Source organism: Phyllostomus discolor, chromosome 14 (genome assembly GCF_004126475.2).
Source record: "Phyllostomus discolor isolate MPI-MPIP mPhyDis1 chromosome 14, mPhyDis1.pri.v3, whole genome shotgun sequence".
Lineage (NCBI taxonomy): Eukaryota > Metazoa > Chordata > Mammalia > Chiroptera > Phyllostomidae > Phyllostomus > Phyllostomus discolor.
Genome location: NC_040916.2, coordinates 48,320,536 through 48,334,474, shown reverse-complemented (window position 1 = coordinate 48,334,474; position 13,939 = coordinate 48,320,536). Strand labels below are relative to the sequence as shown.

The 13,939-nt window shown below is 47.1% G+C and overlaps 1 protein-coding gene and 1 long non-coding RNA gene across 8 annotated transcripts in view; both read left to right on the top strand.

The window, feature by feature from the left end:
• Nucleotides 1–2,539: 2,539 nt before the first annotated feature.
• Nucleotides 2,540–7,277, top strand: LOC118498118. Its single transcript, XR_004900640.1, has 3 exons — nt 2,540–2,551; nt 6,933–6,937; nt 7,192–7,277. It is a non-coding gene; the product is annotated as an uncharacterized LOC118498118 (long non-coding RNA).
• Nucleotides 7,278–13,384: 6,107 nt separating this feature from the next.
• Nucleotides 13,385–13,939, top strand: part of ADAR (adenosine deaminase RNA specific) — a 41,368-nt gene continuing 40,813 nt past the window's right edge. Inside the window, exon 1 of one of the 7 annotated variants that reach the window (XM_028502640.2) lies at nt 13,385–13,491. In XM_028502640.2, coding sequence (XP_028358441.1) covers nt 13,450–13,491 — 42 coding nt within the window. In that variant the 5' untranslated portion in view covers nt 13,385–13,449. Of the gene's footprint in view, nt 13,587–13,939 lie in introns of all 7 variants that reach the window. The other 6 variants (XM_036015447.1, XM_028502642.2, XM_036015450.1 and 3 more) reach the window with 6 other exon arrangements.

The window sequence follows — 13,939 nt, the reverse complement described above, 5'->3', positions numbered from 1 at the left end:
TACCAATTATGCTTCTTATTCCCTGTACCTTCCCTGCTTATTCTTACCCTGCCCCCGGCTGTCCCACTGGTAACCCTTCACATGATCTCCATTTCTCTGATTCTGTTCCTGCTCCAGTTGTTTGCTTAGTTTGTTTTTGTTTTTTAAGTTCAGTTGATAGTTGTGGGTTTGTTGTCATTTTACTGTTCATATTTTTTATCTTCTTCAATTTCTTTGATAAGTCTCTTTAATATTTCATATAATAAGGGCTTGGTGATGATGAACTCCTTTAACCTGACCTTATCTGGGAAGCACTTTATCTGCCCTTCCATTTTAAATGAAAGTTTTGTTGGGTAGAGCAATCTTGGATGTAGCTCCTTCCCTTTCGTGACTTCAAATACTTCTTTCCAGCCCCATCTTGCTGCAAGGTTTCTTTTGAGAAATCAGCTGATGGTCTTATGGGAACTCCTTTGTCAGTAACTCTCTCCTTTTCTCTTGCTGCTTTTAAGATTCTCTCCTTATCTTTAATCTTGAGTAATGTAATAATGATGTACCTTGGTGTGTTCCTCCTTGGGTCCAACTTCTTTGGGACATGCTGGGCTTCCTCGACTTTCTGGAAGTCTATTTCCTTTGCCAGATTGGGGAAGTTTTCCTTCATTATTTTTTCAAATAAGTTTTCAATTTCTTGCTCTTCTTTTTCTCCTTTTGCCACCCCTATGATTCAGATGTTGCAACATTTAAAGTTATTCCAGAGGTTCCTAAGACTCTCCTCATTTTATTTTTTTTTTTTTTTGAATTCTTGTTTCTTCATTCTGTTCTGGTTAGATATTTATTTCTTCCTTTTGTTCCAAATCATTGATTTGATACTGGGTTTCCTTCCCATCACTGTTGGGTCCCTAATATTTTGCCTTATTTCACTTCATGTAGCTTTCATTTGTTGCTTCATTTTGCAACCAAGTTCAATCAGTTCTGTGAGCATCCTGATTACCAGTGTTTTGAACTCTGCATCATATAGGTTGGCTATCTATTCATCACTTAGCTCTTTTTCTGAAGTTTTGATTTGTTCTTTCATTTGGGCCATATTTCTTTGCCTCAGCACACAAGTTGTGTTGTAAGGGGGAGGGGCCTCGGGTATTCTCCAGGGCGGGGCACTGCTGCTATTCTCCTTGTGGCACTGCTGCACTCTCTAAGGGAGGGGCCAAGGAGGGAACAATGCAGCCTGCTGGCTTGGCTCCAGCCCCTCTTTCCAATGAACTCTGTGTGAGACTGGGAGTTTCTCTGGCCATGGCAACCCCGTCTGTCATTTACAGCTAGCTTTGAGTCTTAGTTTCTAGTTCTGTCAGAACAAAAAGGGGGCCAAAGGCAGGCCGAGGGCGATATACTATTACTGAAAGGAACACCCCAGGTTCATTATGTCCGCCGCCAGAGGAAAGACATCTCTCAATGCCAGAGATTTGTAAAAAGGAAAGGAAATGTTTATTTAATGCTATACAGACTTAAAGTAGTGACCTAATGTCTTCATCAAAATCCCAAAGTCCCTTAAAACACCCACAAACACACACAATCCTTCCTTCCCCTCTTTGCCCAATCTGGGGTACCGTATCTCAGGAAAAGAAATAGAAGTCCGTGGCTCAGGCAGCCCCTGGTTCTTCCCAGTAATCCGTGCTCAGGTGGTAGGCCTCCCTCAGTGCCTGGCACCATCAGTTGTGTCGCCAGGATCTCTGCTAAAGCTGGGTGGTGGTTCCCCCTTCTAAAGCTGTGGGGGTCCCCATCCTGGCAAAGCTGCATGGTCCTCTCTGCACAATGGCCGCAGGAGTCTCCACTTAGCCAGAACCATGTGGTTCTCCCTCCCGGGGCTGCTGTGTCTGAGTTTAAATCCCTGCACCCATCTTCCTCTGCAGCCCCATTTCTGACTCCTCCCACAACCGGCTACACTTGCCAGCACTCTCATATCCTTCCAGCTTTACTGGGCTGCCATCCTGAGTCTGGGTAGGCGTAGCCTCACATCATGGAGCCAATCTTCTCCAAGCTCCCACCCAGGCGCTGTAACTCGGGGGAACTGCCCCCCAGTTACATCTTGGTGGGGAAGTTACTTCCATCCCCCTGACTCAGAGCATGGCCATAGCTATTTAACATATCTGTGCAACCAGTTAAATGTTATAGATATGTTAAATGACCACACCAGAGGTTAGCTGCAAAACTGTTGCTATGCAAAAAAGCTCTCAATGGCCCTGCTCCATGTGTCCCTTCCCCCAACCCACACCTGTGGCAGGAAGGGGTGAGGACATCCTAATATTTCCTGGACACCTTGAGTTCTGGACCCCATTTCAAATCCTTATTTGGGGCCCCCCTCTTGGCTGCACCCTGTTACAGTTCTGTCAGCTCTGCCTTGCTCGTGCGGTCCCCCGCCTTGCCACGGGTCTTCTCCGCCCACCCGGCTGTCTGTCTCCCTCCACTGAATGTTTCTTTAATTTCTTGGTTGTTGGAGTTCCATGCAGTTTGATTTTCTTGCACTTCTGGTAGTTTATTGTTTTTAGATTTGTTGTTATCCTCCTTCTGGTTGTGTGAGTAAGTGAAGGGTTTCTACCTACACCTCCATCTTGGCCAGAACTCTAAAATAATTTTTTTTTAAAAAATCTTATCATCAGAAGAATAGGAAAAAAAGCTCAGAAAAGCAGAGAACAGAGATCAGGTCAGTCAGTGTCTCATACAATGCAGTCTGGATCTCTTGATCAACACAACCAATATTGAAAGACATTGATATTGAAGTAAAACCAGGGTGAGTGCAGGCTGGGTCAGCATAGCCGTAGTGGCTCATGTCTTCCTCCTGTGTCTGCCAGCTTCCCATGACCTTGGGGCCACTGCCCCGGGTTCCACTGCTGGCCACTCAGCACCACGCTGGGCCCTGTGGGGACACAGGCATGGCCTGAGCTCATGCAGGTAGCAGGTAGAGTGACACAGCTGAGCCACCAGTATAGTGAAGCACCCCCTCTGACATTAGGGGGGGTCAAGGACCCCGTCCTTTACATCATGAAACTATGGCAGATTGACTCAGAAAAGCTCTCAGTAAGTTCTCGTTCTATGAGAGACCTGTGCTTAGACAGTGTGGACCAAGTGGAGATTCTCATGGCCATGGAAGATGCATTTCAGTTTGAAATTCCTGATATAGATGGGAAAAAGCTGATGCATCCACAAGAAGTTGTAGATTACACTGCAGGTAAGAAGGATGTGTGTGAATAAACTATCAGATTATAAGAGGGTGCAGCCAGGGGACCCCCCATATAGGGATTTGTAATGGGGCCCAGAACTCAAGATGTTCAAGAAATATTAAAAATATGGATCTCCTCACCCCCTCGAGTCTGAACTCAGGGATGGGACACATGGAGCAGGGCTATTGAGAACTGTTTTCCATAGCAACAGTTTTGCAAATAAGCTCAGGCATGGTCATTTAACATATCTATAACCTTTAACTGGTTTCTTGGATATGTTAAATATCTGTGGCCATACTTTGAGCCAGGGGGATGAAAGTGACTTCAACCCATGATGTAACTGGGAGGCAACTCCCCCTGGTTACAGCACCTGCATGAGACCTTGGAGATGATTGGCTCCATGCCATGGGGCCACACCTGCCTGGACTTACTGTGGCAGCCCAGGAAAGCTGGAAAAATATGGGAATGTTGGCAGGTGTAACTGATTGTGGGAGGAGTCAGAAATGGGGCTGCAGAGGAAGATTGGTGCTGGGATTTAAACCCAGGCAGGGCAACCATGCTGGATGGTTGGGACCACGTGGCTTAGGAAGCAGGAGAGACCTTGCTGGGAAGGAAAGGAGTGAAAGGACTCTTGCTGGTGGGCCGTGAGAAGATGCCACATGGTTTTGGATTAACTGGAAGTAGCGGCGTCAGTCACACAGCTGATGGTGCCAGGAACCAAGGGGCTACCTGAGCCATGAACTTCTACTTCTTTTCCTGAGATATGGTACCCTGAAATGGGCAGAGGGAGAAGGACTATGTGTATTTGTGGGTATTCTAAAGGACTTTTAATGAAGACATTAAGTCATTACTCTAAGTCTGTATAACTTTTAAATAAATAATTCCTTTCCTTTTCACCAATCTCTGGCATTGAGAGACATCTTTCCCTGCCGGCAGACAAGGCAAACCAAGTATGGGGGGGGACCCCGGGAGCACAAGGGGGGGGTCCATTCAGTAATAGTATATGGTTCACCCCCCCAGGTCTGTTCTGTAACAAGACCCCTTCACAGATAGAAGACTCCGAAGATACAGGTGAGTAGCTGGCAGGAGAACACATTTTGGCATTATTGCTGACATTGACAGAGTAATTCTGTTTAGACTTGTATTTAAATTATCTAAGCATTTTTGCCCTTTGAAAATAAATCTATAAAACAAAAAAACCCATATCTTCTTAATAAAGGAGGTGAAAACTTGTGACAAAACATACTTGATGTCCCTAATTGCTTTTCTTTCACTCTGGCTCACTCTAGGAGGTTTTAAAAAATTATTATTGTTTTTTAGCCCTGGCTGGCGTAGCTCAGTGGATTGAGCACGGGCTGGGAACCAAAGTGTCCCAGGTTCGATTCCCAGCCAGGGTACATTACTGGGTTGCAGGCCATAACCCCCAACAACCACACATTGATGTCTGTGTCTGTCTGTCTGTCTGTCTGTCTCTCTCTCTCTCCCTCCCTCCCTTCCCTCTCTAAAAATAAATAAATAAAATCTTTAAAAAAATTATTATTGTTTTTTTAAACTTTGTATTGAATTTATTGATGTGACATTGGTTAACAAAATTAACCAGGGTGCAGGTGTACGATTCCGTATCCCATCATCCGTACACTGTATTGTGTGCTCACCACCCCAAGTCCAGTTCCTTCCTCACCATTCACCCGCCCTGCTCGCCGTAATGTGGTCCGCGTCGGTGAGGCTGGTTTGTTTGGCTCAATCCCTTCACCTTTCCACTCACCCTGCAGCCCCTCTCCCCCACACCCAGTTGTTTTAAACACAGCCCCAAAATCAGATTCTTAGCCGTTTAGAGCTGCCTCCCCTGCTGCGCGTGCTTCTGGAATCTGCACGTGACACCTGCCAGTCATAGACAAGATAAACCTCGCGGGTGTCAAGTCCCCAAGCTGCTGACTCGCTCGGAGCTTTCTGACCCCAGATTTCCTGCTGGGCTTCTGAGCAACTTCCTTTAAATGTCTGGGGATTTCCTTGCCCTCTCTGCTTATGGATGTGTTCCCACCGCCCTCCCCCCATAGTCTCAGAATTGTCTGGTTCATGAGGGACTTCTGCTTCCAAATCTGTCAAAGCTCACCCAAATAAAGTTTGTGGGTGCTACTGCCACCTTGTGGTCATATTTTTCCTTGCTCTGCCTCAAAATTCCTCGAACCCTAAACACTGACATTTCGCAGACAAGGAGGTACAGATGGCTTAACCTCAGGGACATTGCTAACAAGTCCAGGATGAGACACCATTTAACGCCCGCTTCATTGCTAAAAATCAAGAAGCCTTAAGTGTTAGAGAAGATGTGGATGCTGGAAGGATTGTCAACTGGTATAGACAATTTGAATATTTTGACATTATCATATAATGTTGAACGCTGACATATCCAAGACCTACCAATTCCACTCCTGGGTAAATACACCCAAGAGAAATCTTTCTTTTCTTCCCTTCCCTTCCCTTCCCTTCCCTTCCCTTCCCTTCTCTACCCCTCTCTTCCTTTCCCCTCCCCTTCCCCTCCCTCCCTTTCCCTCTCCTTCCCTCCCCTCCCCTCCCCTCCCCTCCCTTCCTTTCTCTCCCTTTTGGGGAAAGGAGGAGAAAGAAGGAGAGAAACATCGATGTGAGAAACATCAATTGGTTGCCTCTCGTGGGCACCCTGACAGGGGACCAAACCCGCAACCTTGGCATGTGTCCTGACCAGGAGTTGAACGGTTGACCTTTCACTTTGCAGGACAACACCCAACCATCTGAGCCACACTGGTCAGGTCTCAAGAGAAATTTTTGTACAGAAATATCAAAAGGCAATACTGATGGAAATAGTGAAAAACGAGAAATTGCATAAACGTTCAGCAGCTGGAGAATGGATAATTATAGCACAATCACATGATAGATTGTTATGTAGCAGTGAAAGTGAATGAAACAACTTCACTCAACAAGAAGGATGAATCTTAGCGCTGAGGTCTGAATGCTTATGTCCCCTCAGAATTCCTGTGTTGAAATCCCAGCGTCCAACGTGCTGGTCTTAAGAGGTGGGGCGTTTGGGAAGTGTTTAGGTCGCGAGGACGAAGCCCTCATGAACCAGATTGATGTTCCTATTAAAGAGACGTGAGAGATTCCTAGTTCTTTCTCCAGCACAAGAAGTGGGCCACCTGGAGGAAGGCCGTCACCCACCGTGCTTGCACCCACCATGCTTGCACCCTGCCCTCCAGCCTCCAGAACTATACTTCCAGAACTTGGCGAATAGTAAATTTTTGTTGCTTATGTTGGGAATAAGAAAATTAAGAACTAAATTTCCTCTAATTGACAAGAACCACATTGTAGCTAAAAGGAAATGATAAGGGAGACACAGAGCAGTTAAGCAAACATCCTGTGTCTAGCAGACGCTCTCCCCTGAGTAGGCTAGATAAGCAGTGCTTTGTAGCTTTTAATGAGAAAATAGAAAACTAGCTAGCTAGAGCCAGGAGATTACTAGGTTAATGAACAAACAGCCTGCCTTCCCGCCTTATGCAAAAATGCTTGGTTTGAAATTCCCGCGCGCGCGGCTCTCGTTTGCAGCTCCTTGTGGGCACTGTGTCGCTGGACACTTTGAGAGTTCGCCCCTGCGCAGGTTAAACTTGGCCAATAAAATAACATCTTTGAACCCCTGAAAGTCTCCGATATTGGTTCTCGCGTGTGCTGGATGCTACATATGGAGGCCCCAGCGAGATATCTCCCTTATTGGTGGAGTTTTGGTTTGGAGACCAGACGGACAGCTCAGCTGAGTAAGTATTCGCTGAGGATCCTCTTTTGGTTTCTGGTTTTTGGGCTCCGGAGCAAATAATCCTGAGGTAGTAGGTGGGACGCTGCCGATAATCTACCCAGGAGCTTCCAGAGGCGGGACGCCACCCCTGGAATTTGGTTTTGGAATAAGTAGTGACTGGTCACGTTAGATTCCCTTCCCTTTTGTGCTGCGCCACGCTGCGATTGAAATATTTGAATGTGTGAGTGAACGAGCTCATGAATGACTGTGTTTGTAGCCCCACGGGGAAACCTACGGGGCATGAGAGGGCCCTAACCTGCGGATCCTGTGTCAGATCGTACGGCATAACGGCTGGCAGTCTAACCCGGACTCTGATCGGGCAGCCTTAGCCAAGATCGACATCACCTCGCGAGAGGGCAGGCCAGGCGGGCAAGCGATTGTATTTTGTGTCTTGTTTTGTCTACGCGTTGTGTCACAAGTCAATTGCTGAATTTTATGCCTAAACTTGTGAATGATCCTTGTTGTGTCCGAACTCTGTTTGGTTTTGCCTTTGTTGGGTGGTCTGTCTTTGTGATTGTCGCTTTAATCCTAGAGCCCCCATACCAGGTCCAGATGGGACAACAAGAATCGGTGCCAGGATCACCCCTCGACTGTTTGCTAAAGAACTTCTCAGATTTCCAGAGGAGGGCGAGGGGTTATGGTGGGCCCTCGCCAGCTCCAGAGTTCCTCCGCACCCTTAGTCAATTCGAGTGGCCCACTTTTGATGTTGGGTGGCCCTCGGAGGGGAACTGAGACCCCGGTCACTGCATTAGGCCAGCCCCCGGGACGGTGGAGGCTGTACCCTGTCTTACCAGGGCTGCTGGGGACCATTTAGATCCTGTGAATGCACCCCTGCCTTATCCCCGCAAGGAGGAGCCTGATTCTTCCTTGCCGGAGATAGGTGGAGTTTCCAGCCCGCCACATATACGAGGGGGAACTCACTATGGAACGGGCGCGGGAGGCGCCGCCATCTTGCCTCCTCCGGGAGGCAACGCCACGTTGCCTTTGGTGGGGGGGGGGAGGCGCCCCCGGCACCAGAAGCCCCGCCGTGGGCACCCCCACGGTTAATCTGTGTTCCCTTTTCCACTAGTGATTTGTATAATTGGAAGCATCAGGATCCCCCGTTTTCTGAGAAACCCCAGGGATTGATTTCCCTCCTAGAAACCATTTTAGGACTCACCAGCCAATTTGGGATGATTGTCAGCAGATTTTGCAGACTCTCTTTACATCAGAGGAAAGAGACCGTATTATAAGAGGGGCGGCAAAATCTGTACTTGGAAAGGAGGGATTGTTACAGGGTGCAGCCAAGGGAGGGGACCCCAAATAGGCATTTGAAATGGGGTCTGGAACTCAAGGTGTCCAGGAGATTTTAAGGTGTCTTCACCCCTTCCCCCACAAGTGTGAGTTGGGGGAAGGGGCACACAGAGCAAGAACATGCAGGGCAGCTTTGCAGCTAATCCATGGCATGGTCATTTATATATGCTAAATAGCTATGGCCATACTCAAGGCCAGGGGGATGGAAAGGGACCTCCCCCCCAAGATGGGACCTGGGAGGCAGGTCCCCTGAGTTACAGTGCCTGCGTGGGAGCTGGGAGAAGATTGGCTCCAGGACATGGGGTGACACCTGCCCAGACCCACGATGGCAACCAGAAAAGCTGGAGAAGACAACAGATTGAGGGCAAGTGTGGCTGAGTGTAGGAGGAGTCGGAAATGGGGCTGCAGAAGAAGATTGGCGCAGGGATTTAAACCCAGACACGGCAGCCCTGAGAGGAAGAACCAGAAGACTACCTGAGCCATGGACTTCTATTTCCTTTCCTGAGATACGGTACTCTGGACTAAGCAAAGGGGGAAGGAAGGAAGGACTGTGTGTTTGTGGGTGTTTTTAGGGACTTGAGGATTTTTTTGATAAAGACATTAGGTCACTACTTTAAGTTAGTATAGCATTAAATAAACATTTTCTTTCCTTTTCACAAATCTCTGGCATTGAGAGATGTCTTTCCTAGGGCGGCAGACATAATGGACCCGGGCCTTCTTTCAATAATAGTATATCATCCCAGGCCCCCCTTGTTTGTTCTGTAACAGTTTTTGGCATCTCTGCCAGGATGACAATTGTCCGTGGCAGACCGACCCCCTCAGGTGCAAGAGAGTGAGACTTTGGAGTTTTCCCCGTCTCGAGAATTTCTCTGTGATCCTCCTGAGGGCATCGGCCACCTAGCACGCCTGGAAAGGTGGAAAGGAAATGAAATGGGGAGGGAGCAGAAACGTGAAAGTGTTTTGGTTGAAAACTGGTTTCTGAATACCATTTTGGAATAATGGAGCTGTGGGTAATGGTTTGGTTAGTATCCTGCTCCCAGGTTGCCCTTGTCTGCTCACTTACAGTTTCGGGGAGCCCAGGTGGCAGTAAGGAAACCTGTGCTCGGGTTTGGGAAAGAAGCAAACCCCTCAGCTCTGTAAGCCGAGCCTGCACACGTGGTGGGGATCAGACAGCAAACCATGTGGGTGTGGCGCCATTTTGGGTAAAATGGAGGATGAGCCACGTGAGTGCCCCACCATGGAGGGTGGGTTGTGCATGGGCGCCGCCATCTTGGATGACCCGGCATGAATGGGCGCAGCCATCTTGGAACTGGACAAGGTGGTGGGCTAAGGGATCTCTCCAGATTATGGGCTATATGCTGCTGCTGTGTTGCCATTGCATCAGTCAGGTTCTCTGTGTAACTGGTTCTGATAGGAATGGCTCTGGTTCTGAAGGTCATGAACTGAGGTCCAAAGGTGACCATCTGATTTATAGAATGTTTGCAAGATCTAAGCTTCAGAAAGCTGCAGGATGTCCCTGCAAATCTAGGGACTTTTAGTGGAAGGTACCTGTAGTGTTAGGGACTTTTAGCTGCCACATACTGAGTTTGAGTACTGAGTTTAAGTATAGTCCTTCCCAGTGTGGGAAAGGAACCAGGATTAAAAGAGATTGATGGTTAAATTTGGATGTGTAAAAATTATGTGTAAAGGATGTGAAAGTTTTAAACCTGGAGTAAAGGAAACCTGAATTGTTTTCTGGTTTTGTAGGAAACAAGCAAGATTTCTGGTGTTGTTTCTGATCAGAAACCTTCTGTACTTTAAGACCTAGGAAAGGTTACCTGTAACCGGTTGGGGAGAATGCTTTTGCCACTTGGGACCCAGACAGGGTCATTTGGGGCTGATAAGTGCTTCAGCCATGGGCAAAGCAGCATGTCTCTGCCAAAAGACCGGGCCTGAAGAAGCATGTCTCTGTGCAAGAGAATGCCCCTACTTGTGTACTGTTCTGGAAACTCTGTGTTTTGGATTTCACTCTATCTGCTCTAAAAAGGAAATTGAGAATTCCAGGGAAAGTTGAAACTTCACACTCTGTAGGAAAGTTTTAGAAAAAAATTATGTGGTATTAGTTAATAAAAGAAGGTATAAGGCATAAAAATGCAATCTTGGTGGCTATCAGAAGCTGTATAAAATAGAGGGTTTGTGAATGTTGCAGAAAGTCTGTGGAAGTAAAGGTTTTAAGAAGCCTGGTGGATATCAGAAGGGAAAAGATTTTTCTTCAGGGTTTGTATTTTTCTCCCTACCTGATCCCTCCAGAATTTGGCATTCTGAAGAAGTGAGTGATAATATAAGGTTTCTTTGCATAAACTCAATAAGACCAGTCATTAATAGTGGTTTTGTTAACCATGACTTTGACTGGAATGTCACGCCTGAAGGAGGCATGTATGGGTTCTGGTCGTCACCAGAAAGCCCTGAGGAACTGGGATTGACTTGTGAAGCTAGCATAAGCCCACGAAAAAGCCTGGTACTTTGGTTGGTTGTGTGGTTTGTGGCAGTCTTTCCAGGGAAGGAACGAAGGTTGCTTTCCTGAAAGATGGCCAAAAGAAACCTGTAAGCACAATGGAAGCCTCAAGGTTTTGAGTGAAACAACTGGTACAGGCGAAGCCAGATGTGTGGCTCTGCTTCTGTGCTCCAAGGGGGCAGACAGAGAAGTCAATCTAAAGGCTCCCTGTGTGAGTTTCAACAAGGTAGACTCAAGGATCATAAGTGATCCAGGCTGCTCTTGGTGTGTTTATGCAAACGAACAGTCAAAATTAAAAGCAGGACTCAAAGTAGTCCCTGTAATAACGGTGAGGGTGATCTTAAGGAGAAAAATTGTGGTTCAAGGAAAATCACAATGCTTAGTATTAGACATCAGAATGGTGCAGCTAACTGTCTTGAAAGTGTGTTTTCATTTGAAAGTTGAAACTGAGTTTGTAATACCACCAAAAATGTACAATTTACAGGTACGGAGGACCTGTGAATTTGCTATTACTAAATGTTATTGCAGGAAGAACCTTGCAATTGAATGTCTTCCCAAAAGACAGTCTCACAGGCACAGAGACTGGTTTGGGATTGTTGTGTGAATTAACCTGTGTGTTCTTCTGTTTTCATAGGGCATATGCCTATGACTTCATTACCTGAGTAATTGGTTAAATGAGTGAATGAATATAAACCTCGCTTAAGGAGACCATTTTCATCATCACCCCCAAGACTCAACGGTTTGGCTAAACTAAGTGGTTGGGTTAGTAAGCAGTTTGGGCGATCCGTGGGCTTCACTTTAAAACTGATTTTCCCTTTTCTGTCTTAATAGCTTGAACAGGAAAAGTTTAGATATCTGAAAGGAGGGAAATCATAATATATTCCCTCAGCCTGAGTAAAGTGTAATGGACTACAAAAGCTTTGGATAGGTGTAGCATGCCTTGTACACCTTCCTCCAGATAAGCCATACCTAAGCCCCTGCCTTTGTCATTTAATGGTTATGATTTAATTGTGCCTTCCAACTCTTTCCAAGTCTGTCACCTCCAGAATATAACCAGGATGCCAATGGTCCAGTAATGCCAGCCTTTGGACACCGAGCCTGCGACTTCCTAGTGACAGCCAACTGACCAGGATTCTGTAAGGTCCTTCCCTTATAGGAAGGACTCCCTCCATGCTGCAGCCCCCTTTCAGGGCACCCCTGACCCATGGGTGGGTAAAACAACGTCCGTTTCCAGCTGGAAGCAGTTATAAGAAGATGAGACCTTCGTCCATTGTCCTTTAAAAGAATTTAAAGTGGGTATATCTAAAAGGAGGGTGCAGCCAAAGGGTCCCCAAATAGAGATTTGGAGGACAAAATCCCCAGAAAATCAATTAGAAGAAAAGTAGACTAGACCTTAAGATATACTCCTGCTAGCGATCACTATAGGGCCCTACATTTTAAATAGGGTCATAGCCTTTATTAAAGAAAGAATAGAAGTAGTAAAGCTAATGATTTTATCCCAACCCTATACCATTATCCATAGTGATGAAGAGTCAAGGGTTTGACAACCCCCAAGAGAAAACGGGGGAATGTTGGGAATAAGAAAATTAAGAACTAAATTTCCTCTAATTGACAAGAACCACATTGTAGCTAAAAGGAAATAATAAGGGAGACACAGGGCAGTTAAGCAAATATCCTGTGTCTAGCAGACGCTCTCCCCCGAGTAGGCTAGATAAGCAGTGCTTTGTAGTTTTTAATGAGAAAATAGAAAACTAGCTAGCTAGAGCCAGGAGATTACTAGGTTAATGAACAAACAGCCTGCCTTCCCGCCTTATGCAAAAATGCTTGGTTTGAAATTCCCACGCGCGCGGCTCTCGTTTGCAGCTCCTTGTGGGCACTGTGTCGCTGGACACTTTGAGAGTTCGCCCCTGTGCAGGTTAAACTTGGCCAATAAAATAACATCTTTGAACCCCTGAAAGTCTCCAATATTGGTTCTCGTGTGTGCTGGATGCTACACTTACAAATGTGGTATTTTGTTAGAGGGGCCAAATGGACTAAGACATTTAGTAACATTTGTGAAAATAAAAGTCCAGAACACTAGATAAAATTCCAAAACACACAAAAACTAATACAAATATATTGCTTAATAAGGCACATAAATGTGAAACTACATTAAAACAATGCGAGAGTTGTGTAAACACAAGTCATGGAGGCTATTTCTGAGGGCAGGCAGAGAGGTAAAGGACAGGGACCATTCACAAGAAGATGAAGGTTATTGGTAATATTTTAGTTCTCAGGTTGGGGTGGTGAGGTGAAGAGGTGTTACATAACTTTAAAAATAATTTAACATAAAAGAATTCCCAAAGAATGATAGTGCATTACCAATTCTGGGTACCTTAAGTCCACTTAAGTAAACATATATTCTAATGTATATGAGTATGGTACCCACATACCTCCAAACCTTCTGCCCGACTACGTTACAAACGACCGAGTTTAGTCAAGGCTATGAGCAAAAAGGCAGCATCCCACACTCAAGTACCTACTCCCTAATGGGCCAACAGTGCGATGAACAGGCCGGTAAAAAGGAAGAGAGGGCGACACAAGCCCAGCCTAACTAGGACGCAAACAAAAGAGGGAGGAATCACGTGGTACTCCCTCCCACACGCGGCGCGCCAGTGATGTCACCAAGCCGCGTCCGGGCCATTGATTCCCGACTGAAGGTAGAGAGGGCTACGTGGTGGGGGCGGGTGGGGGGAGGGTCTGGCGGCTGTGGCGGCCTCCTCCGTGGGCTGCGTTCCGGAGAATTACGAGATCGGTAAGAGGCCTTTTCCTTCTTCGCCATCACCTTCCTGGGCCTAGCGCCCGGCTCGGGCCGCCTCTGCAGGCTTGGACACTGATGGAAGGAGTAGCCTGGAGGCTCCCGGGGGGCTCCGAGGGTGGCCGCGGGGCCGGGTGGGGATGCAGGGGCTGGGGGCCGCCGCTGGGCTTGCAGCCTGGCGGGGAGGCGGGCGCCTGGGCCCATGTGCTGGTTGCATGTGTGCGCGCCAGTGTGTGAGCGCGGCTGTAGGCGGCAGAAGCCGCGCACGGATGCTCCGGCCACTCGTGCCAGCTGGAGGCCAACAGCTGGGTACCACGGGCCCTTGTTTCCCTCTCGCTTCGGAGAGCGAC